At 39.7% G+C, this 25,957-nt stretch overlaps 1 protein-coding gene across 2 annotated transcripts in view; it reads right to left on the bottom strand.

Moving 5' to 3' along the window:
* The window catches only part of CDH8 (cadherin 8), a 211,005-nt gene that overhangs the window by 127,313 nt on the left and 57,735 nt on the right, over positions 1–25,957 (bottom strand). For both annotated transcript variants that reach the window (XM_044987732.1, XM_044987733.1), the window contains exon 3: positions 9,423–9,717. In XM_044987732.1, the coding sequence (XP_044843667.1) occupies positions 9,423–9,717 (295 nt within the window). The remainder of the gene's footprint in view (positions 1–9,422; positions 9,718–25,957) is intronic.

Raw genomic sequence — 25,957 nt, 5'->3', positions numbered from 1 at the left:
TTCCATGAAGAGAAAAATTACTGTATCGTTTGTTGACTTACAAAGGAAAGTTCATGTAGATGCAGTGTATACATTTATTTATTTATTACATATATACACACACACTTACATGTATAAACAATAGTAAAATAGCCCTTGCTGAATGCACAAGGAATTCACCAATTCATAATTTTACATTATAAAAATAAGAGATTTTCTACAACCTTGCAGTTTCAATTTGGTGTTTTCTTTGTGTGTGTATGTGCATGCGCCCGTGCGTGCGTGTGTGTGTGTGTGTGTCTTTTACAAAGGCTGATAACGCCAGCAAATATGAGCCAGGTTGCAGGAGCAGATTCAGAACTCCTGCTCCCTCAGGCCTGCAGAGAGCAAGCATATGGCAGCAGAGACCATTGGCCTCCAGGGAAAGGGTACAGTCAAATCATCCAGCCAGCAGTCTTCTACAGGCTGATTCATGAGAAAGTGGCATTGACATCAGCTCCACAGGCAACAGCTCATCTGCATTCACAGAGAAACATTAAGTGTTGCAGATTCAGCAGTTAAACAAAGGCAGAGGTACCAATTCCTAAAGAAAATAATAATATTAAAATAAACTTGGACTGAGACACAAAGATTGGATTCTGAATAGAGTCTGAATCTGACGTCTCCAAATTTCAAATGTGTCAATTACACAGAGTGACCTGAGTTGTAAAATTTGTATCCACTTTTGAATTAAAGGCTGGTCTTCCATAAAGTTTGGGGAGGAGGAAGTTCTGAGGTCTATCACTAATAAGTTAAAAAAAGTAGCGGTAGAATTAAATTACACTAATATAAGCTTCTATGAGAATATTATCGCATAATGAGATTATTTTTCTGATACAAGACAAACTTTGGATGTGGTGCCTTGTGACTAGAATTTGTCAAAACTTTCCAAAATTTGAAAATACAAAATATAGTCAGGTCTCTTGCTGTGTGGTGCTTCTCATTGTCTCAATATTTGAGCAGTAATGTAGACTGACTTACTAACTCTCCTCTGTGTCTTCTGCAAATAAGCTCTGGCCATGCATCAGTGCCTAGTGCCACAAGCAGAGGTGTTTGAAAAATGAGATGGGATTTTTTGCAAACATTTCAGTCAAAAATTTTGACCGCCTTTCGGTCAAAATTTGACATTTGGAAAAATGTTGAAAAAACTTTGTGAAGAGTGAACTTAGAATTGCTAAACACGGGTATTTGTACCAGAAATGTGAATTAAGGATATGTCTATACTGCAATCAGAGGAGTGATGGCAGCAGATGTAGACAAAACCAAGCTAGTTTTAATCTAGCTAAAACGAGTACCAACCGCAGCAAAGTTGTGGCAGCATGGGCTGTACAAGCTTTCCAGGGACATGGGTGCTTAGGTGACTAGTCTGCACTGACGTCTGTGTTGCTGCAGTTTCACTGACACTGGTATTTGTGCTAGCTAGATTAAAGCTAGCTCAGGTATGTTTACATGTCCTGCAACCACCTGCAACTGCAAAGTAGAGATACCTGAAAAGTTATGTTCACACGGTCCAGAATAAAAACAATACCCTGTGACTTAGGCATGCAAAAACAACTAACACACACAGCTCAACTTCAAATGCAGAATACTGGCAACAAACTGCCTGTGATTGATCTAGAGACAAGAATCTCTGCAGAAATTATTCTGGGCACAGCTTCTGATAGACCTGTACATAGGGGCACAGAATCAGGAAAGAACACAAGCAGCCCTGCAAACAATGCAGTCTCTGTGCAGAAGTGCATATTGTCTCAAAGAGTGTGAGGCTGAGCCCCTCCCCCTAGCCTGCGGGGAAGGACCAGCCTGTCGGCAGAAGTAAGCAGCACCCAATGGGAAGATGTAGCAGCAGCATTCCAAGGAACTCTGGAAGGCAATTTCTCCTCCAACTCCTGCAAGTGTAGTGTGGCTCTGCTCTGACCCCTTATTCTAGTGTGTAGGCAGTTTGCACAATGTACCCTCCTCGAAGGACATATACATCCAAGAAACTGCAGACCATACACAGACAGGAAGAGAGGCAACTTTTCCCTAATAAATCATTCACCCAGTTATTTGCATAGTTAATTTTGGGCTCAATTCTGCACCCATTGATGTAAGTGGGAGTTTTCACATTGACTGAGATCACGACTAAGGGCTTGTCTAGACTTAAAAAGCTGCAGCAGTGTGGCTGTAGCACTTCAGTGAAGACACTACCTACATTGATGGGACACCCTTTTCATCATAGGTAATCCACCTCTTTCAGAGGTAGTAGCTTGGTCAACAGGAGAATTCTTCCATTGACCTAGTGCTGTCTACACCGGGGTTTAGGTCACTTTAATTGCATTGCTCAGGGGTGTGGATTTTTCACACCCCTGAATGACATAGTTATACTTACCTAATTTCCTAGTGTAGACCGGGCCTAAGGGCATGATCCTGCAAATACCAGCAGCGCTAGCTACTTTGAGGCATGCCCTTGATTGCAGCAGCTCTCTTTGAAGTCAGCGGGACTACTTGCAGTAGTTTGCTGTATATTCTCTAGTAAAATTGTTGGTAGGACTACTCCCTCAGATTATAACCTCCTTGGGAACAGTGACATGACTTTCTATATATACAATGCCAAGCATACTTCAGCCATTTAGCAAACAAAAAATATTTTTGAAATTTCCAATTCTGATGCTGATTGAAACCAACATGCAAAACCAAGGGTGCAAAAAAAAATTACAAAGTTTAAAAAAAAAGAAGTGATCAATAGTTCCCTCCCTCCTCCACCCCAAAAAAACCTTAATAAAAGTTAAAATTTTGGTGAAGAATGTGTTTTTTTTTCTTCTGTATCCTAACTGATTCTCTCGTGCTTATTATTGCCTATCTACCTTTCATTCTCATAAGCTCCATTGAGGTCATTCACAATGTACATGAAAGATACATATAATTTCCATTTCTTTAAAAAAAAATCCCTTATTTAAATGGCTCCTCAGTGCCAGAGTTCAAGAAGTTGATTATGCACAAGATGTACAAGTAGTGGAACAAGAGAAAGTGATGATATACATTTTCTAACAGCTGTTACATTGTAGCCATATTTTACAACATCTGCTATTTTTTTTCCTGAGCTTTTGCACTACCTTTGAGTTTACCCTTTGGGCTAATTTGTAGTTGACCCTAGTAATGTAGTCCTTTTAGTCAACATTTTTGTGACAGACTATCATTGATTTAACAGTCATGCACAGTGTCTTAAAAATCAATATATACGGGGGGTGGGGGCGGAAGGGAAGAGCAAGAGAGTGTGGTGGGACTTGATAATGTTACATCTCAGGTTTTTATCACAACTTTACAATTTACCAAGTTACTTCATCATTATTTATACCAGACTTGGGATGTTGATGACATACAACAAATTTTGTCCCTTTTGGCAAACAATATGTAACTAGAGTAGAATTAATACCTTTGGGAGAAAGGGAAACACAGACACAGACACAGACACACACACACACAGTGTACCGCATGCTTTTTATATGTGTGTTTATGTGAAATATGTCTGTCTGTTTTGTATATGTGAAATAACAGATGGCCAAATTAATTGGAATTAGTCCTGATATGCAGTAGTGCAACTGGGGGCAGATTTGGCCCAAAGAAAGCAGATATATTCAGATTAAAACTGCAATAATAGCAAATACTAACCTGAAAATCCAATTTCTTTTCCAAGAAAGACATTTTCCAAGAAAGAAATCTTTGATGTTGAGAAATATCATAATAAAGAGAAGTTGAATTATTCTAAAATAATTCACCCACTCAATTTTTTGACGCATTGCAGGTGCAATTTATTTTTAGTGCACTGCCATGCTACATCACACTATGTACTGTGTTTTATTATGACAAGTGATGGGGAACTTTCAAATAGTTGGAGGTTTAGGTCAGATAAACCATGAAATGTTTGGACGTTTGTCTGAAATTAGTCAAAAATTGTGAATATTCACTTTTCTAATCTCCCTCTTTCTTCTGTCTCACCTTCTTCCCTGCACCAGCACATCTGTCATTCTATTCAATGCATCTTTCTATTCTCCTGAACCTCTGCCGCTGACCATTAGCAGAACCATAGACCTCTAAGCACCCTTTGCTCAAAACAGAACTATGGAGCCTACCTTGCTGTTCCTTCCCTGCACACCACCACAGAATCAACAACATTTGAAGACCACATCCATACCAGGGCACGTTATCAGACCTGCAGCAACCTCACCAAAACTAAGGAATCTGTGAACAGTTGAGAAGGAAGCACGAAAGGGGGACTTATCCAGGCATTTTCAAAAATACACTATGGGATCAGTTCAGTTTGACCTGGTTCTTCTAATTTTTTTTTAAGCTAGCTCACTCATCTGTACATAATGACATCATTATTGGCTGTTACACAAAGGATGCAAGTTCAGGAACAAATTTAAAAACAAGTGAACCACTGGGTACTCCACCTTTCCTCCCCATACTTATCTGGATCTCTTTCTAGGGGTTCTCACTTGGGTCCTTTTCCAAAATGCGTCCCGTTAGGTCTCATGATGCTTAAACATATTTGTACAGAATGCAGCTTAAATGCCTTTGAAAGCAAGTTATTTCCTACTTCCCAAGTGCACTTGTGTGAGCAGCCCTGCTAACATATGCTGCCACACAGGAGACAGGCATTCAGATTTGACTTCCTCCCTCCTTCTCAACCCTGGGCTCCTCAGGAGATCAGAGCAGTATTAAAACTGTACAGAACATTCAGTCTCACCAAAGAGGGAAGGGGACTGAGATGGACTAGAAGGATGATTATTGTGACAGAGCTGAAAGGAAGGAAACTGAGGGTTGAGGTAAGGGTGAACTGTGTGTGCTCCTCAGGGCTTTTTCTGGAGCATGAAGCCCACTCTTTCCTCAGAAAAAAAAAGAGAATTATTTCAAATTATCCCTGAACACTGTGACTGTGCACATCATTCAGTGTGTGTGTGTTCAAGAGTGTGCAGTCAAGACAGCTGAAAAGTCAGCATCATTCCTGCAGGAAATAACACTGGAATAGAGATTGCCTTGGCACCATTTGCTGGAAGAAGGTCCTGCAAACAGTCTTTGCAGGGAATCAGGATTTTCCACCATCATTCATCTACAACATGTGGCATATGTTCATACTGATTACATATGTAAATGCATGTTTACATGTGGTGTACATGATGTCTAGAGACGGTTTATTATATATTATCCATGCTGTGGATATACATATACAAGAGTGCATGTCAACTGTACTATCCATGTACTTATTCATATAGTTAGCACCTTGGGACAATGTTTTGTACAGTACCCACCACATTGCTGTCAAACAAGAAATTATAACATGCAGCAGTATAGGATATATCAGCTGCATATATTATGATTGAAAAGCTACACTATGTCAGAATCTCAATGAAAGAGGGATGTGTTAGTTTTGGAATGCTAGAGAAATTAATGTGTATTCATTTGTATCTTGTGTATTATTTTTTCCAGCTATCCAGAAATGAAATGACTTGTATAGTATTTTCATTGCATAAGCACTACACATACCATATGAGTTCCTCTCCAGTCTCTGAACATTCTCTCTCTCTCTCTCTCTCTCTCTCTCTCTCTCTCTCTCACACACACACACACACACACACACACACACACACACACACACCAGTCCCAAGTTTTCCACACTTACTATCTGGGCACCTAAGAAAACCCCGCCTTAGTGAGGACTGTGTTAGTGGAAATAATCACACAGCTGAAATAGAAAAGCAAGGGTGGGTGGAGTTCTCTTAAAAGGGAATGAAGTGGATAACGGAAGCAACATACTGAGAGCACAGCAAACAAACAAACAAATAAACAAACAAACAAAAAACAACCTCTAACTCTGGAAGAAGTCATCAATCTTTCCCCTACATATTGAAAGATGATGGAAACTGACTTTAAAACAAACATGACAATACCTAAAAAAAGTTAAAATAATATATATTTACTATAGCCATTGATATAGCTTCTAGTTGGTTAAAAGGAGGGAGAATAGTCAAAGAAGTAACAGTAATATTGGTAAAACAGCAATGTTCTTGCCTTCAAAATGTCAGCCTTGACTTTTAGTCGTATTACAGGTTAACAGGAAGAACTGCATATGCTGTATTGATTTTATAGTTATTCATCATCCACATAATTCAGTGAGATACATGCTCTGTGTTCAGGAGTGGCAGCTCAGAGTTAGGGTTTGTATTTGCCGTTGGTGCTTTTTTGGAGTAATAGGTTGAAAATAAAGTACATCCCATGGAATGCTACATAAAGAAAAAATATAAGGCATAGGGATATTTAGACACATACGCTGTCCTCCTGTCTGCTTCATGCAAAAATCATATGGTAATTCTAAATCCAAGTCTTCTTTTGAGATGACTTATTACTTGCTTTCACCTTGGGTGGTTGTTATTATTATTAAGGGTTTGAATATTAACTACAGCATTTGAAAATAAAATGTTTATTGGCCATGTTGTACCAGATGGAAGAGGCATAGGCCTGGTAGGTTCAGGGGCAGAGCTGTCCCACCTCAATGGGAATTTTAGGAGCAATTATGCCTCCCTGTGCTTCTAGCACATGGGGGGAATGAGACACTGTACCATCCCTACTCTATCTTCATTGATAACTCTCTTCTCTTTCATGTTTCCGAGGTTAACATTCTTGATACCAATGTTTTTCTCATCTCCTATACCAGGGGTCGGCAACCTGCAGCTCCCGGCTCGCCAGGGTAAGCACCCTGGTGGGCCGGCCCGGTTTGTTTATCTGCCGCGTCGGCAACTTCGGCCGATCGCGGCTCCCACTGGCCGCAGTTCACGGTCCCAGGCCAATGCAGGAGGCAGGAAGCCGCGGCCAGAACATCCCTCGGCTCGTGCCGCTTGCTGCCTCCCGCATTGGCCTGGGACCGTGAACCGCGGCCAGTGGGAGCCGCGATCGGCCGACGTTGCCGACGCGGCAGATAAACAAACCGGGCCGGCCCGCCAGGGTGCTTACCCTGGCGAGCCGGGAGCCGCAGGTTGCCGACCCCTGTCCTATACCCTCCATATATAATCTTTTGCAAAGTCTTATCAGATCTTCTTTAACATCCCCCCAAAACATCCTTTTTTCATTATGCCACCTGCTAAAACTCTTGTCCATATACTGGCCACCTCTTGCTTTGATTACTGTAGACTTCTACTGTCCAGATTGCCTTCCTCTCATCTTTCCTTCCTCAAGTCTGTCCAAAACTCACTGCTGATTTCATTTACCGCTCCTGTCACTCTCACCACATGCTCTTTTCTCTCTCCATTGATGGTATGTCCTTTCCATATCACTAGTTTCATTTGTACCCATTCACATTCCATATGCTTTTCCCATCCTCTCCCTTTACTGCTCCTTCATTGCCTTTTTCCTTCTCAGTTTCTTCCCTTCCTCTGCTCTCATCCACCATCTCTTTCCTCCTCAATTGCCTCATTAAATATCATCTCTGTCAACAAAGCCTGCTCCTTCTCATCAGTAACGCCTACGCTTTCCTCCACCTGACCTGCTACACAGTGTCCTGTCTATGATTTGCCTTGTCTTACTTACATTGAAGCATCTTTGAGCAGGAATCATGTGATGTCTTAATCTATGTTTCTAAAGTGCTGCATACTATTAGCATGCATCCGATGAAGTGGGTATTCACCCACGAAAGCTCATGCTCCAAAACGTCTGTTAGTCTATAAGGTGCCACAAGACTCTTTGCTGCTTTTACAGATCCAGACTAACACAGCTACCCCTCTGATACTTCATACCATTATGGGCTATATAAATTATTCTTAATCACAGAATTAATGCTCAGAAACCATTTCCCCCCTGCAGACATATCTTTGTATTTCCCTTCTAGTTTTTCCTTCGGAATGCCCAGTCAGTCCAGTTCATATAAGGATTAGCCTACAATATCTTTCTTGTCTCTTCCCCCATTTTAATTTAATTAAGCCATTTTCTTGCTTAGAACTTGGCAAAAATATCATCTGAAACCAGACCCACATTATGTGTGTGCTACTATACAATTAAAACAGCTTAGCATATTAAACATGTGTTTTGGTAAAGGAATTGACGTTCAGGCTGAAAATGCACATACCAATTCCAGTAGAAGTGATTCAAAGCAACCAAGACATCAAATCTGGAGAAGAATTATAATTGACATGCAAACCCTACCGTAACTATGCTAGTGCTCCTGGGTCTGCTGCAGTTAGATTTGAAAAGGTCCTCATACAACTCATTGTACTGAATTGCAGGAAGATGACAGTTCTAGCCCCATATATCATGTGTGTGTATGTTTCACTGCAATAGAACAGAATGCTGTTTTCCAAACTCTTTGCCAGGGCACTATTATGTTTGTAAAGAGGCTTGGCATGCCTTCAAGTGAGCGTCTATGTATATCTTGCCTTGACAGCCATATAGAGTACAAGAATTGCCAAAAACCACATTACTTTCAGTTTAATATTGGTAAAGCTTAGAAATCATTCTTTACTTTCTATGGCCTGATTCTGATGTCTTCACTCACACTGAGTGCTCTGCAACTAGTCGCATTGGTTTCAATGGACCTCCTCTCAGAGCACTACATACTGAATTTCAATATGTTCCTAGGAGTCTGTATCTTTCTACTTATATGTACAGGTATATGTCTAGACAGCTGCAGATACAGATATATAAAACAAAATGTGCACCAGCATTGCACAATGAAACAAACATATCCCCATCCAAGACACACACACACACACACACACACACACAAAAACATATGAAGGAATATAAATGTACACATTACCAATACAATCTATTAACAAGTACATTTTGCATGTATTTTCTTATTTTCCTTTCCTTCATCCACATTCATTCCCTTCATCATCATCTTCTTCCCAGCTTTCTCTCTTTGTCCATTTTAACTCTCTCATTTTCAGATCATATGGCTAAGTGGTTAAGCCCACCATCAGTTTCCAGACATAACATGTTTTTGGCTGATTATAGTTATACGTGGAGGAAAATAAATGAGTATGTGTCCACATATTGTAAGTGCTACATCTGTGTACAAATACACACAAACAGATAATTAAACACCAACAAAATATCAATAGGATTAGAGTGGCATATTGGAACAAATCTTGATAAATCCTCCTCAGTAACAACACTCCACAACATCATAAACAGACTATAAATTTGGGCCACTGAAGTATTATTGTGCAAAGAATGTCAATTTAATATAACTCATAGTCCTTTTCTTATTACTGAGGGTCTCAACCTATTGTACTGCAGTTGAGCACTTTGGTCAAGAAGGGATTTAAAAGAAATGAAATAGAAATGAAATAAATATTTTTTCCATCATTGATGCACTGGGCTATTTTAAAGGGTGACTTTTCAAAGCTCTTTATATGTTTAGGTGTACATACCCACAATGGACATTTCTGGAACAGTGGCATGATATGGGCCATCAAGAAACTCTGGTGCATTGTCATTGATGTCTTGAACCTTAATAATGAATTCTGAAGGCGGCTCCAGAGGTTTGTTTGTATCCCCATCGACTGCTTGTGCTGTTAGCGTGTACTCTGCCTTTTCCTCACGGTCAAGTCTTTTCATAGCATGAATATCTCCAGTCTTGTCATTGATCACAAAGATTGTCCCAGCTCCATCTCCTGACAGGATATACTTGATTTTGCTGCTTCCAGGATCCAAGTCTGTGTGTAGCTAAAATGACAAATAAGCATTTTAGTGATTAAAAAACAGCATTTACTTTTCACATTGGTCTAGCCATGCATTTCCCAAGTTATTCTTCTGTACTTTAATCTTAGCTCCAGCGATCCATATCTCAGCTTGAATATGCAAGGAGAGTAAGGACTTGTATGCATACTAATCAAAATTGAATGTAATCATAGGCATAATTAGACTTTCTATTTAAAAAGCAGCTGTTTTATATATTTAAATCCCTATTTCTAAATGTAAATGTCTTCAGATATATTATGAGCCAAAATGAACAAACACTAAATGTCCTTAACCAATTAGATCAAAGAGCAAATGAAGGATAAGCAATAATACCGGTATATTTTTAAATCTAGCTACTTATTTTCACGCATTACTTCAGCTTATTTTCAGAAAGTGATGGGTGTTTAAAAATGACTTAAACACATTTGGCAAGTTTCATCTGAGTTAATGTTTTTAATTGACAGCATTACCCAAAATCTTACAACTGCATTTTAACTCAGTTGTTGAACTGAACTAAAAAGACTCTTAAATCCTTATTCCCAAAGGGTTATTCATGAAAGAGTGTTTTGTGAAAGCAAGCTACCAGAAAAATGGGGAACGATTATTTTCGTTGGGCACACTTTTCTTCACAATTTCTTCCCATCAGAAAACTGATTTTTAAATTGTATTTAGTGCTTCAACAAAATGAGAAGATAAGATTAAAAAACCCTGAAATAATATAGAAAAAATCCATATGCAAGCAGCTCTTCTCGTATACTTTTCAGCTAAGTGCTTGAACCAAAGCCCACTCGAGTGGGCTCTGGATCAACCCTAAAATGCCAGGTGAAATCAAATAATCAATTAATCTTCAAGTGTAAGATGTGCCTTTTATTATATCAAGTTTATTAATGTCAATATATTGAAATGAATGAATATATTATTATAATTCATTTATACTGATATTAAGCCCACTGGAAGATTAGTTTATGTACATATTTAACATCCTTTGAACACATTTAGTAAGAGAAATTATATAAAATATAATTTTAAAAGAGTGTCATTTGCATTAAATATCTTCCACATCATCTTCACAAAAGATGTTCTGATAGAAGTTTGTACAACTTGGTAACCAGCAACAATCACCTAACAGATTTTGCTTTTCACAATGGTCTTCATTAGAGGATAAAATGAGATGGAAAAATTCCTTACAGAATTTGCTATCATCCTATCCTGTAATTGATGTACCTAAATGATGATGTAGTCATGTGCTTTCATAGATATTTTTTCAATTTTGGGTCACAAATGTTAAATTAGCCCATACCCTTGCTTTCAGGTACTTGGGCTCCAGTAATGATGAGACAGTTTACATAACAATGTTAGAGCACCTTGTCTAGCATCATCTCTAGATGTTGCAATAAGCACAGCAGACAACTGCAGTCAAATTTGGTCTTCTGGAGCTGGATTTAGGATTTATACAGTAGTTTGAATTTTGGACAATCAGTTTGAATCTTGGGAAGAGTTGGAGCTGGCATCTGTTATTTGACTTCCAGCCATATGGAGCCAGATAACTTAGTTGTCCCACAAAGATCTTCTGGGTGAAATCCTGGCTCCATTAACTCAATCTATCTCCACCCGCCCTTCATCCCCTCTTTCTTCCTCCATTCCATCTTCTCTATTGCCCTGTCCTCCTCCAATCAAAACCCCACCTAAAACAAACAAAAACCCACAAAACTAGTATGATATTCACAAACCCTCACTCTGTTTGTAGGTTCTCTCTCTCTCTCTTATCTTTGTCAGTCTTCTTTATTAAGAGTGTAAACTCTTTCAGACAGGGAACAGTCTACTATTCTGTATTTGTACAGTGCCTAGCACAACAGAGGCTTGTTCCTGATTAGCCCATAGGCACGATTTTAATAAACACAACAACCAACAACAACGTTGATGTCAATAGCAAAATCCTCAGTGATGTTAAACATGCCAGGATTTCATCCCTGTGTTTTGATGGGCAATCTACCATGCACTGATGATTTATGTTTTAGTATGGTAAGCCCTTAAAAATTATTAGATTTTTTTTAAAGTAGAAAGAGGGACATATCGAAACTTCAGATTCTGTGAATAGGCTGATTGCCCACCCTGCTATTAACCCAGCACAGCCACACAAACACAAGCATGAGCATGCGTGTGCATGCTGAATGTGTAAAACTCAGTCTTTCTTCCCTCTTTTTAGGATTTTCTTGTTTGTTAAGAACAAACAACATAATGTAAGACTGACTTTCCTCCTGATTTGGCTGTTCCTCTCCCCCCTGCACAAGCAGAACTAAGTATCAGAGGGGTAGCCGTGTTAGTCTGGTTCTGTAGAAGCAGCAAAGAATCCTGTGGCACCTTATAGACTAACAGACGTTTTGCAGCATGAGCTTTCGTGGGTGCATCTGAAGCAGAACTAAGTATTATTCACCTTGTAGAGTTGTGTTTTCTCTGAGCATGCTCAGTTGAGTAGATTGATGTTATATTGGAATATGCCTTTGGGCACTTAATCCCTATTCAGCAAAGTAATTGGGCACAAATTTATGTCTGATTGACTTAAGTGTGCTTACAGGCCTTTCTAATCAAAGCCTTATTCTGAAAAAAAAAATCCTGAAAATATTTTTCTGATGCATCTACACTGGCTAATATTTGGGACTTTGCTAATGAGGAGTGGCCAAACCGTCAAAGCTTAAGTATAAGAACTAGCTGAGCAAAAACACAAAGAACACTTTGATTTGTGAATCAGAATTTGGCTAATTAAGTGTAGAATCATGGAAGAGGAGTGGTGGAAGACAGCAGGGGATGGCAGCGATTTTTTAGAGAAACTGCTCAGTTAAGAGAAACTGAGTTAACCATTGAGAGAAGTATGTGCAATCAATAACCTCACAAGATCTGTCACCAAGGTAGAGACTGAGACTCCACTGAAGAAGATGAAACATGGGAAGGCAGTGAGGTCATACAGTGTACCAATTGTGGCATTTAAAGCATTAGGCCTTGAGGGGGCGTGATGATGATAAACTTCAACCATTTAGTCCCCAAAACTGGAAAAATGCCCAATGAGCAGAAGACGACCATGCTGGTATCTATCTTCAAGTGTGAAATGTATGTGCAGAGGAATTACAGACTCATAAGGTTAATGAGTCATACAATTAAATGGTTGGAAAGAATTATCAGGAAAAGACGTAAGTGACTAAAGCATCAAAATAAATGACAGTCAATTCGGGTTTATGGCAGGAGGGTAAACAATAGAATTACAGGAAGAATCACAATGAATAGCATTTAGTGTACACCGGGAGAAGGCTTATGATAGAGTTTCTAGAGAATTGATATGGTGGTCTATGACCACGCGATCTACCAGATATGTTCAGATTATCATGGACATGTAGGGGGGCAGTACAACACCACTGAGAAGCAGCTGCAGCTACAGTGATCCATTCACAGTGAGGGTGGGTCTATATCCAAAATCAGTCTTAAGTCCATTCCTATTTGTAATTGCAATGGACACTTTCATTCAGGAGATTGGGGAAGAGACTCCATGCAGTATGCATTGTGCTTATGATATTATATTGTGTTGCAAAGATAAATACAAAATGGAAAAGGATCTAGAATGATGGAGGAGTGTATGAGAAGAAAATGGTTTATGGGTTAGCCAACAAAAAATGAAATACATGCAATGCTTCATTGAGAAGGACAATGAGAAACCAGTAAAACTAGGTGATATAGAGTTAACCTCTGTGCAAAAATTTAAATACCTCAGTTCAGTAATGAGCGATGATGGGCACGTGGATGTGGACATTAGGAGTCTCATGAAGAGCGCTTGGTGCAAATGCAGGGAGTTGGTGGGAATTCTCTGCAATAAGAATATGTTAATTAATGTGTATAAAGCCATGATTGGGCCATCCATAATGTAGGGATTGGAATGCTAGCCAGTGAAGAGGAGAGAAGAATAACTACTTCACACTACTGACTGAGAATGCTCAGGTGGATGCTGTGTGAGATGAGAGCTGACAGCTGACAGAGAAATGATACAAGCCATGATACAAGTAGCTCCCATCATGAAAAAGCTGAGGGAGCATGAACTGAGATGGTTGGGTAACGTGAGATAAGACATAGGATTTCTTGGCCAGAGATTACAAGAGCTATCATAAGGCAAATACAGCTAGGACGACCCAGAAAATGGTTGTAAGAGATGCTGAAGGAGTCCATGAAGATCAGTGTCACCTTAGAAGATGCATTCAACAGGAATGCTTGTATGTGAAGAACAGGAGTCATAGACTCTGACTAACAGGACAAGGTGAAGGCAAAGAAATCTAGAGCCATGGAAGATTTGCAGAAGTTCTTTAATCACAAACTAGTGAGACATTGACATTTGGACTGAATACAGCTCATGGTTAATAATAGCACATTGGAAATGTGCCTAAAAGAGGTAGGCGTGCCCAGAAGCATTTTATAACCTTTAAGCTGCAATTGATTAGGATCAATGGAAAATACATTTAACTCCCCCCCCCCCAAAGATTAATCTGGGCCAAAAAAATAGTGTCAGGCACCAGTCTGCAGCAGAGCCAGTCTCCTGGCAACCCAGTGAACGCAGCTGGTTCTGATATAAGTTGTTTGATGGACTGTGGCATCTGATTGGTTGCAGGAGTCAGCAGGCTGGCTGGTACTTAAACTCAATAGCACCAGCAGTCCAGTGGCTGCTCAGCATAGTCCTAGTCTGCAGCTGTGCTTTAGACTATCCCTGCCTCTGCCCTCTCTAGCCTTGCTTCAGCCCCAGCCTGTACCAGCTCCTGCTCCAGCCTCCGCCTGTACTTGTTCTAGCCCCCAGCTTCCTCCTGACTTCTGATTCCTGGCTTAGATCCTCTTCTCCTTCTGACTGCGACTCCAGTTAACCCTTGGCTTTAGGGCTTTGGATTCTGACTCTGACCCTTGGCTTTGCTCCCATGCCTACCCCACCCTGGATCCAGCTCTAACAGGTAGACCAGACTCTTGCTCCAACCTGGTCACTGACAATCATATGTTCCCAGCCCTTTACTATAAAGCAAATGATAAATGTTGCATTTATACGAATTTTGTTCATCCTATGGTGAGTATCCAAAGTCAAAGGTCAAAACAGCTTTCTGAGATATTAAAGAGCTTTAATATGGAAACATTATAATAAATGACCTACATAGGTACCAATGTTTCTAAATCATTATATTGTTTTGATTTAGGATCTACCTGACATCATCACCTTATAGCTTCAAAGCACAAAATTAAGTGATGTTCAAAGTCAGAGAGCATATTATTTTTTTCCAACTAATGTTCCCTCTGTTGTACGAGATGTGAATGATAATAAAAAGCAATTGTCAAGCTTCAGCAGGCTGCGTTCATGTGAAGGTTCAAGATCATTAAACTCATAATTATATGGGGTCTAGGTGAATTGATAGAGAGGCATAATCAAGAGGATAAATGAATCTGAGTTTCTGCTGAAAAGTCTTCACAAATGTTGGAAATATGAAACTGCTTTCCACACCTGTACCTTTATCCATTACATTTGTGCCTGAACCTGGCCTCCTATTTTTCAGAGTGGTATTGAGAATTATAACAAAAACATATATTTAATGAAGGGAAAATTAATATTTACCGCCTAGATTCCAGTACTCGACATGATCCTTGAATTAAGAGGAATATACACTTAATGAAAAACTTCATTCTATCCAGAAATGTTGACATTTACTTCCCTTGCATGAGACCCAATTTATTATACTTTCTGACAGAGAAGTCCCAGGGCAGTGAAATCTCTCTCAACTCCTGGCCAGGCTTAGAGATGTAAAGGCAAACATCTCCTTCCCTTGAAGTAGCAACCACACAGTTCCTCTATCCAACATATTCATACGCTAATTGCCATTAGATTGTCCTTGCATCCTCCCCGTAGCATACCTCTGGTCCCAATGGTGAGACAGATGTCTTGTGTTAATACTCTGAAACCCCCATATGGCCTTAACACAGGTCTTAAGTAGCACAGAGTGCCTTACAGTACTTCTCCACATCAAGACAAATTTCACCCAACAATGAACACTGAATCCCACAATAACTAATATTCATTTGTATAATACAGCTGATGATCAGTGACTTCAATATTATTAATATCATATGTATTGTACTGCCACAATACTAACTTAATTATTCATCAATTAATGAACACATACAAAAGAGTGTTGCCAACACATTTAGTCAGATATATAGCATATATTTATAGTCTTACACATACATGCCTTACAAACACAAAATTACCATCAATGCAGGAGAGAAATTGCAGAGACAAATACTTGCTCTAAGGACCTTTCTATTTTGTAGATTTAAAAGTACCACTGTACAATAAAAAAAAGTAATACACTGGAATGCTGATTATTCAATTCATATTAAATGGTCATAGCCTATAGAAGTTCAACTTCTTGGCTAAATCTGTATAATTTTATAACTCCTTTATGTATTTGTGGTTTTTGGAAAAAAAACCAGAACTAGATGTGTGGTCACCCACTGCAGCACAACCATGGGAGAAATCAACCATAATTGTTCTTGAGTCTCTAGCTTCAGTTCTGGGATCCAGTGGGAGATCCACTGTGCTTTTGGCAGATGGTAAAATGTACTCCCTTCTGCTTTCAGTCACCTCATCTGCCCAGTGTGAGGATGGATGTGGCCATGACTCTTCTGTCAAGAGTATCCTCCCTGCCTTAGAGGCTATACGCTCTCGGGATCAGTAGCCTGGAGCAGCAACTGTGCTCCCTAGCCACATTGTGACTGCAAGCCGTGCGGCTGTACAGAATGGGGGGAGAAGGAAATAATGCTCTTAGGGAATCTTTCCACTGACTTCAGCAAAAGTAGGATTGGCCCCTTAGAGACATTTCTGACCCTGGTGCCCAGGTACTATTTGAGACATAATCCAGCTTGTAATGAGCTGGATTGTCTAAACAAAGGATCTGCCAACCCAATGTCAACATATTAGGGGTGAAACAAGCATAACTGCAGCAATAATCCAAAAGAGAAAAATCACAGTCTATTAGAAATATGCTCTTGGATATTTTTAATTAAGAAAAGAAAAGACTGCACCATGAAATGAAGTTTTATTTGAGTTCATTAGAGAATAATTAATTCATCCATGTATAATTACAAAGGAATTACCCATCACTTCTTTCAAAGGAAATTACACAATCTGCATTTTAAACTTCATTTTAAAGCCTTGCATCATTCTTCCGAGAAAGAACCACATGCTTTTTAGAAATTTTAGAATTTCTAAGTATATTTCTTAAAGGGATCAGTGGTAAAGCATTGATTCCATTTCCCTCTCTGAAACTTTATATTTTATCCTAATGCTCTTTCTTTTCCCCTTTTCTGTGCCTGGTATGGAAGTCCAGAAGGGGAATCCTTCATTTCAGAGGCAGATCACATTTAATGAACCCAGAGACATAGTTTCTTTCTGGACTCTTTCACAAGTCCCTGTGGGTTCTAAGGCACTCTAGCTCATTCTGTAAAACATACTGAAAGATTTCAGTGGCTTCTGCATTCATTTATATACATCACTGCTTCCAATAATTATAACACCTTTCTCATGCTGTGATCCTTTTCCTAGTCATCTGTCTGTTCTTCCTGCGTGTCTTCTGGTTTTGCTAGATATATGAAAACAATTAGGTGGTAAAAAAAACTTTGCTTTGTATTTTTGGTGAGTTGTGACACAAGATGATGTGTGTGCTCATCAACAACCCAAGGTATAAAGGATCATTCAGCATTAAACTCCATAAGACAGGCTGCAATTCATTTGTACACAATGTGGAATTAATAAAGTGATTGTAATTTAAATTCAATAGAATCTATTATTTTCTTCATGGAGGTGCTGGTCCCTTTAATAGTAATGGGAATTATATCAGCATAATAGGGGGAGGAAAACCAAATATTCTGCATTACCACAGAGTAATGGCAAACATGAGGCACAGCCTTGTTCTCACTGAAGTTAACATCAGTACTTCCAACTCTTAACATGAGAAGGAAAATGCCCACGGGGTATTTATGGTTTCGCTTAAGATATTAGGATCATGTAACTAAAGTATTTCTCAATTGACTTTCCTGTTCAGCTGCAGTTTCATAACCATATTCAAAGAGAAGTAAAGCAATAATACCCCTAATACTTTCCTCCAATAGTGTAATCACTGGTTTTCTCTGCCTCCGTTTCCTACACTGTCAATTACAACATCTTTGATTCTGGATGCCTTCTTTTATGTTTCAATTTATTCTTTGCCGTAGCTTTTTTATTTCATTTGATTTGCTAATTCAGTGTGTGTTTAGATTCATGCCTCAACTGTGCACAAACATCTTTTTACCATTTACCTCTCACTATCTCCTTCTGTGGGATCAGAGTGAGCTGTGGGTTAAAAATAGAGCAAGGACGGGGAGCCAAGAAACTGACTGTAACATTGACTGGCTCTATGGCCTTGGGCAAATCGCATAGCCCTGAATTCATTCCTGTGCCACGCTTGAACCCCTCATACTATCATCATGCACCTCCCCCCCCCACACACACACAAACAATGCTGGGCCTGCCAAGGGCTGCCTCAGTCCCCGCTGCTGGTTAGGGCATCAAGTGGTTCCCTAATTTCCTCCTGGCTACTTCGTATCAGCCAGAAAATAGCCAGGTCATGGGACACACTGGCCACACACACTGTCATTTCAAGTTTCAGAGTAGCAGCCATGTTAGTCTGAATCTGCAAAAAGAACAGGAGTACTTGTGGCACCTTAGAGACTAACAAATATATTTCAGCATAAGCTTTTGTGGGATACAGCCCACTTCATCGAACGCATTACAAGACCATTCCCAACTTACCGTAGGATTCCCCTTTTGAAGGGGGCTTTTGGGAGGGTAAGGATTTGGCATCACCAGTCCTGCACCTAGCAGGGAAGACCTCCTCTGCCAGGGGTATTTGGCTTCACCACCTCTGGCCCCTGACACAGACCCTAACAGCATATTTCCATGGTAGCTATGGTACCCAGGTTACAGCTGTCCCCAGAACTCCTGGGGATAGAGAGCAGAAAAGATAATACAGCCTCATATTGGTTGTATTTATTTATTTCAGCTTAACTGAGGTTTGGAACCCCAACCTTTACTTGCCTACTCCCATCCCCAACCTGGCCAGCTGTTATCTCTCGTTCCTGCTATGAACCTGGACCCAGACTGAGACCCAGACCTCTGGAACACATCCCGTGACATCCAGAGGATAAGGTTTGAGAGGTCACAGAGACCTCATACCACTCTCCATTTAGGAGAAACAAAGGCCAATGCGTACAGGAATGCCTCTATGCACCGCTCTAGAAGGAGTTTGGACAATCCCATCCAATGTGCCCCCCTTTTTAAGTTTCTTTAATATTCTTCTATTTATTTACACTGAATTTATTTCTTATGTGCTATATTTTTGAGCTGTATTTTTATTTTCCTCTTCTAAAAGTCTTATTATAACTTGCTACTCTATATACTCAGGCAGAGAGAACATCAGACTTGAACATTAAGACCTTTTTGTGTTTTTCAAATGATTTTCTCAAGTGAATGTTATAGTAATATCTAATAATACACACTCTTAGGATTGCAGAATAAAATATAAAGTTAATCACTGTGTACCCACAGCAGTAATTTGAAGGCTGCTTACTATATCTGTCACACCAGACAAGCTGTAGCCTAGATCAGCAAAGGCAGAAAAACACAATAGGCCAGTTAGGTCAAAGGTGACAGAATGTTTCTATTTACTTAAGCATATTTAAGTTGTCATGATTTTACAGTTCTGCATTATCCTGCTGAACCCATTGCCAAAATGCTATGCTTTTAGCTGCTTTTACCACACTGACTTCTGCACACCATGACTGGTAGGTTGCCAGAGGTAATACATCAATGTGTCTTCCTTCTTAGTATCAGAATTTCCATACAGGTAGAATGTATTTTGTTATTTCATAATATTACAGAATTAACCTGCAAATGGAAAAGTACAATTTTGTGAAAGTAACAATTGTTCAGACATAAGGTCACAGTTCAGTGTTTGAACATCTGGGAGGTCAGCGCTTTGTCTAAGGCCACAGAATGTGCAAAACTGACAGTCTGAATAGAAAGCTCTCTTCCAGCAATTGGCTGTCAAACACATCCTGAATTTAAAAATGTAAACATCAGTTCTGCGGCCAGCCAAAATCAAAAGCCGTTGGGAAGGTGACTGCTCTATCAGTAGGAGGAAGAGGACTAAAATATGCATTGTGAAGAGGATTGAAATATTGATTATAATATAATTATGCTGGTATAATATCACTATTTTAAAGCAGATTTACCCTAACCTGTGACCCACATGCCTGGACATAGTAAAGTGAAATTTTAAACAGCTAGTGTAGAATTTTCAAGTTAGATAAAGTAAGACAAAACCAGACATATGACAAATTCCTGTGTAGGTCCTGAACCAAGCATTAATCCTAAAGGAATATTGTTGTATTTACAGTTATATAACATTAAGAGCCTCACATTTCACAGCCAAGTAGAAATGTGTGAGGGCATACTTAATTTTTCCATTCTCTCTCAGTTAGAAAAACACCATGATAAATAGCTGTACAATGATAATCCATTAGAGAAAGTGTTGGTTGAAACCAGTAAATATGTTTTTGTGCAAGTTAACATGAAAATCTTTACCAGTTCATTTGCATGGCTTTCAAGTTTTCCAGAAATAAATTTCCATGAATTTCCACATGCATTCCTGAAAATCTCTTGCAGATCAACTTGTAACATTGATGTCTAGCATAATACAGAATGATTTTGCAATTTCATGCATTTGAAATTTGTCACGATAGTATTACAGCTGCTATCTTTGACAATGTTGTCAAATGGGGAAGGATAGGAGAACACAAACAACTACACACACACACACACACACACACACACCCCTATATTAATTGTGCAGACATACAAACACCTGTGAGGGATGGTTGAGGTACACTTAATCCTGCCTCAACATGGAGAAATGGACTAGATGACTTCTGGAGGTCCCTTCCAGCCCTATATTTATAGGATTCTATGCAGACACACAAATATGCATGGACACATATGTGCTGACCTGGTCAGATGAGAATGAATGTATACACTTATGTACATGCTGCTTCCACAGGAAGCAATATTGGATCCTGTAGCCAGCATTTGAGTGAATATTGAAACTGATGGCATAATGATTCTCATTATTATCTATTTATGGTATGACAGCACATAAGCCAGCCTGTTTCCCAATAGTGTATCCATATGCGTTACTGATTTTTAAGATACAGACTATGGGCTTGATTCTCATTTATACTAAAGTGTTCTGGCCTATGAAAACCAGGGAATAATGTTAAGAAAGATACAAACCCCAAGCATGGATTCAGCCATTCTACGTATAACAGCAAATTACAAACTATTGCAACGGCCAAACTATAAAAGCATGATATAAACCAGCCTCAAGAGAGTCATGCTCCATATAAATCTGGGGAGGGCAGTTACCTAATAAGGTTTAGTCTGGATGTTTATCCAAACTATAAAAACTCATAGAGATCACTACCAAAGCATATTACCCATTCCTCAACCACAGTTCTCCTTAAAGCTTGGCTGGAGGTGTATTATTATAATTGTCATTATAGAGTCAGAAGGGGGAATCTTGAATTCTTACAAGCCCATGGTCTGGGTGTGTCATAAATAGTTAGTAAAGGGTTAAAGCATAGTACCTGGTGGGCACCTGACCTGAGGACCAATCAGGGAAGAGAATTTGAAACTCCTAGGAGGGAACTTTTTCCCTCTGTTTGGGGGGGGTGTTGTCTTTGGCCGTTTGGAGTTACAAGAGTCCAGATGTTTTAATCAAGTCTACCAGCTTCCACCTTTCTGAACTAATTTCTTCTAGTCAAGATAGTGAGTATTAGAAAGATACTTTGTGTCCTCACCTAATAATCCTATGCTTGCAATTCTGTGTGTTTGTTATTGATTATTCTTAATTCTACCTGTATCGTTGTACTGAGAAAGAGAGAGGATTCTCTCCAGAACTTAGCAAGGTTATACCCTATGAGTGGCCAGCTTGGACTCATAGAGATTCTGTATTTTCTTGTTTTTCTTTTAATAAATTCTTTCTATAAAGATTTGATTAAATCCCTTCTACTGTGGATATAGGGGAAGGGGCTGAGACATTCTCTCTCGGTGGTGAGACAGCTTATCTCCAGGCAGAGAAGGGAGGGGGAAGAGACAGTCCTCCTGGGTTTGATTCAAGCAGTTTGAATCAGTTATCTCTTTCCAGGACTAGGGAAGGGGAGGGGGGAAGTGAGTCCCTCTTTGTGTTGAGTCAAGGATTTGACTCGGTGTATATCTCTCCAAAGTGGCTAGGAGAGAGAGAGGGGGGAAGTGGGCTGCTTCCCTGTGTGTAGAGATTGAAGGGGTTTGAATCTGGGTTCCCCAGGGGAAGCTTGGGGCACAGGCAGTGTGTCAGACACTTTAACCTGACTGGTGGCGGCGAAGGAGACCTACCCTAGGATTTTAGGGTGGGGGAATACATGCTGGTCCTCACTTTGAAACCCCCCAGTTTCAAGTGAGGGTGCAGACCAGGACAGGGTGATGATTTAGTCAGCTTCTCATAATTGGCCGACGCCTGGGCCACTCAGGGATGTTTTATTTGGCTGCCCATGTCAGTGAATATTACAATGCTTCCTACTGTGTCCAAAAGGAGCAGTGAAGGGAAAGAAACAGTCAGACAGAAGAGATTGGAAAGTTACAGCCCCTTCCTCCAGATGACATCAACTGATTGTGTTGGGGGCTGTCTAGGAGATGGAGTACTGGCAACCTGTTAGAAAGGCACATGGGAGGGCATAGGACAGAGGGAGAAGTCTTGCAAAGGGGGGACAATTGATTATTTTAAATTGGGGGCTCTGAATATGATCCAAACATCAGGCTACCCAAATCTGAGTAATGTTCAAATCTTAATATTTTATTATTTGCATGTTCCTAATATAATCCAAAAATACCTCAACAAAGATTATGAGAACCTCCAAATGGTTTTGGACAGCTGGTGTGACCACTGTAGGATCAGTATTCATCTTATTAGTATTTGCATTATGGAAGCATCTGGAGGTCACAGTTGACATCAGGGCTCCATAATGCTGGATGATATTCATACATATAAAAAGTCCCTGCCTAGATGAGCTCATTTTACTATCTCTGATTTGGGTAAAGCTACTCTTTCACAGCATTGCACTGCTTTTTCCACAATTAGAGTAAATCCAGAACAAACTCGTGTAGTAGTAGCTAATCAGAAACTGTTGAACTTATAGAAATATCACCTACTGATTCAATATGGCTCAAACTTATGGACAAAAGATGTGTTTTGTTTCTGAAATAAATTTATATTTGTAAAAGGAAAGATGAACTATTTCCTTTGCAGCCCAGAGATTCTGGGATCTGAACTCAGCGGGACTCTCTCTGGACTTCGGTGGACACTGGACCAGGCCCAAATTCTATATATTTATTTTACATATACAGATATAAACTACATCCAAAGCACATTATGATGGTTGCAAAGACAAGTATTCAGAAATTAGGAAATTTTAGAATTAAAGGTGTTTGTGCAACCTTAACTCAGCCTCCTTGTGCATATGCATTATCATACAGTCTCTAGTTACATGATCACATAATATTTTTTCAACAGCTTTAGTGGACAGACTTTTCCTACCCATTCTTCCCAAGTATGGTCCCTTTTGACCCCTCTCCAACCTGTCCCTGTCCCAGTCCTGTTTCTTCACCACTCCTGGCTCCTCATTCCAGTCCTATTTGCCTAACCTAGCAAGTCCTGGCCTCTACTATTCTGTATTTTCATCCCAGGCCCAGTCTCTTTGCTCAGCAAGTCTTAATCTCACCATTCCAGACTCTCTCTCCCAGTCTCCCCTCCCCACCCCACACTCCCAGTTCCAATCTCCTTGACCAGCCATTCCCAGCCTCCCTCTCCCAGTATATTCCCCACCGACTTGTCCCCAGTCTCCTTGCTAAGCCAGTCTCAGATTCCCCCACTCCTGACTCCTCAACTAAACTATTTTCCCCACCCTTGCCTCTAGTCACTCTCCCAATCTCAAATCATTGACATCTCATCCCAATCTCCTTCCCCAGGTTCCTCATCCAATCTCAATGCCCCTACCCTTGGTTCTGTGTCCTAGTCTCATTGCCACGCCAGTCCCTGTCTCCACCCGAACTCCTCATCTCAATCTACTCTCACCACCCCCAAACAGGTCCAACTTTTGTCCCCTCTGCATCTGAGTCAGGCAATTTTCTCCTCCATGCTGCCTGAGCCCAGCAGAGGCGAATCACTGAGAGCACTAAAGAGACAGGCTCCCTGCTCTCAGATTCAGTTGCTTGGCCTTGACCTCAGCCCCAGATAGCCCACCATAGCCCAGAGGTACAATTGCAGGGAAAGTAATGCTGACCTTCAGCTCAAGCATGCTCAGTAGGAAACCTTTAGGGAATTTAGCTGCTAAAATCTAAGTCTCTAATGAGCATCTCTGAACTGCAATTTTTCAGATACTTATTACTAGGCCAAATTCAGGCAGATTTTCATGGGAACTGCAAAAGGCACATCCGTGACACATACCCCACATCCCTGTCAAATTTCAAGTACTTGCTTCAAAACATGGAGGTGCTGGAGAGATTCAAAGAAAAGGCCACCAGAATTTTTTTTTACATGGGAAAACAATGTACTTTTCCCTGGCTTCATTCCTGAAAGTGGCTAGACTATTTTGGCTGAAATTTTCCAGAAGGATTACACCTGAGACAGACACCCAGCATGGAAAATTTCAGACTGAACAGCTAAAGTTTAGCAAAGTTATAAGCAATTTAAACCTGGGTTTTAGAATGGGAAATGACAGATTACTTGAATAATAGGCAGTGCTATCAACCCCACCTATATTAATATGTCCTGAATGTTCAGAAGGTGAGTTTTACTGTGGTATATTATTTCTTATATCTAATTATGCATTCATTGTATGACAATTTATTGGAAGTCCAATTAAAATGCTAATTTACCACTAGCCTACAAGTTTATTATTTATACCTTTCTAATAACTAATAAATCACATGTAATTGACTTTAATAAAGCAAGATAAACAACAAGACCAACAATTATCTGATTATGAGATAATAAAGTCTTGACTACAGCAACAAATTGAAGTAAAGTAAAATATTTGAGATAATTTATGGTCAGAAAAGCTTCCTTTCTACACTTACTTAGTTTATAAGAGTTAGCACACTTTGTCTACCTAAGCAGATAGGTATGTCACCATCATTATGCAAACAGGTATTGATGTAAAAGTTAGCTGAAAAGATAATCTACAGTCTGATGTTCCTGTAGCAAAATATTATTAGTTTAAATGCTCTGTTAGTTGTGTTAGGGCAGTTCTCACCACAAACAAAAGCCACATGTAGATAATGAATTTGTCATGGATTATAAAATGCAGCTCTTTTTCCTGACTCAAATCGGGACCATGAGGGCAGTCAAAATATGAAACACAACAAAACTAAATCTTTTATTTTCCCAGCATATTATCAAATATTTATTGACATAGTAAATGTTTCATTATTGACCACAACTGGTTTCTGAGCGTCTATGTGCTTTTCAGCTACACTATAGTTCCCTGTCCCCACTGTCTCTCCTTAGCTTTTGCACAGCTTTTCTCAGAGAAAGATGGAAGCCTATAGGATGAGAACGCTGGAAGCCAAAATCTTCTTCAACGTAGCGCATAACTGCTGCTGATTATAGAGCAACATGTTAGCAAGAAGGCTCAACAGGGAAACCCCATCGGGTTGCCATTCTCTGCTCCTTTTAAATGTGTGTTCTGAGAGAGTATGACACAATGGTAGAACAAGCTCATGCAATATTTTTAAGAGAAAAATAATTAGCAAGAATATAACTGTCCTTTTAACTAGCATAATCAATCCCAACCTGACAACAACAACAAAAGAAAAGAAAATATTCAGTAATTTCATGGGAATGCAAGACTATTTTCATATAATTAGATAGCAATCTGCCCCCCCACACTCATAAAAACAGAGAGCGCTATAGACTATTCTTTTGTTTCACATATTCTTGATAAACAGGCTTAACAAACAAGTTCTTGTCTCTGATGAAATTTTCATAATGATAAACTGAAAAGGCAGGAAATCCTTATTTAAAAAAAA

The sequence above is a fragment of the Mauremys mutica genome, chromosome 14, assembly GCF_020497125.1.
Source record: "Mauremys mutica isolate MM-2020 ecotype Southern chromosome 14, ASM2049712v1, whole genome shotgun sequence".
In the NCBI taxonomy this organism is placed as follows: domain Eukaryota; kingdom Metazoa; phylum Chordata; order Testudines; family Geoemydidae; genus Mauremys; species Mauremys mutica.
This window is presented reverse-complemented; position numbering and strand designations above follow the sequence as displayed.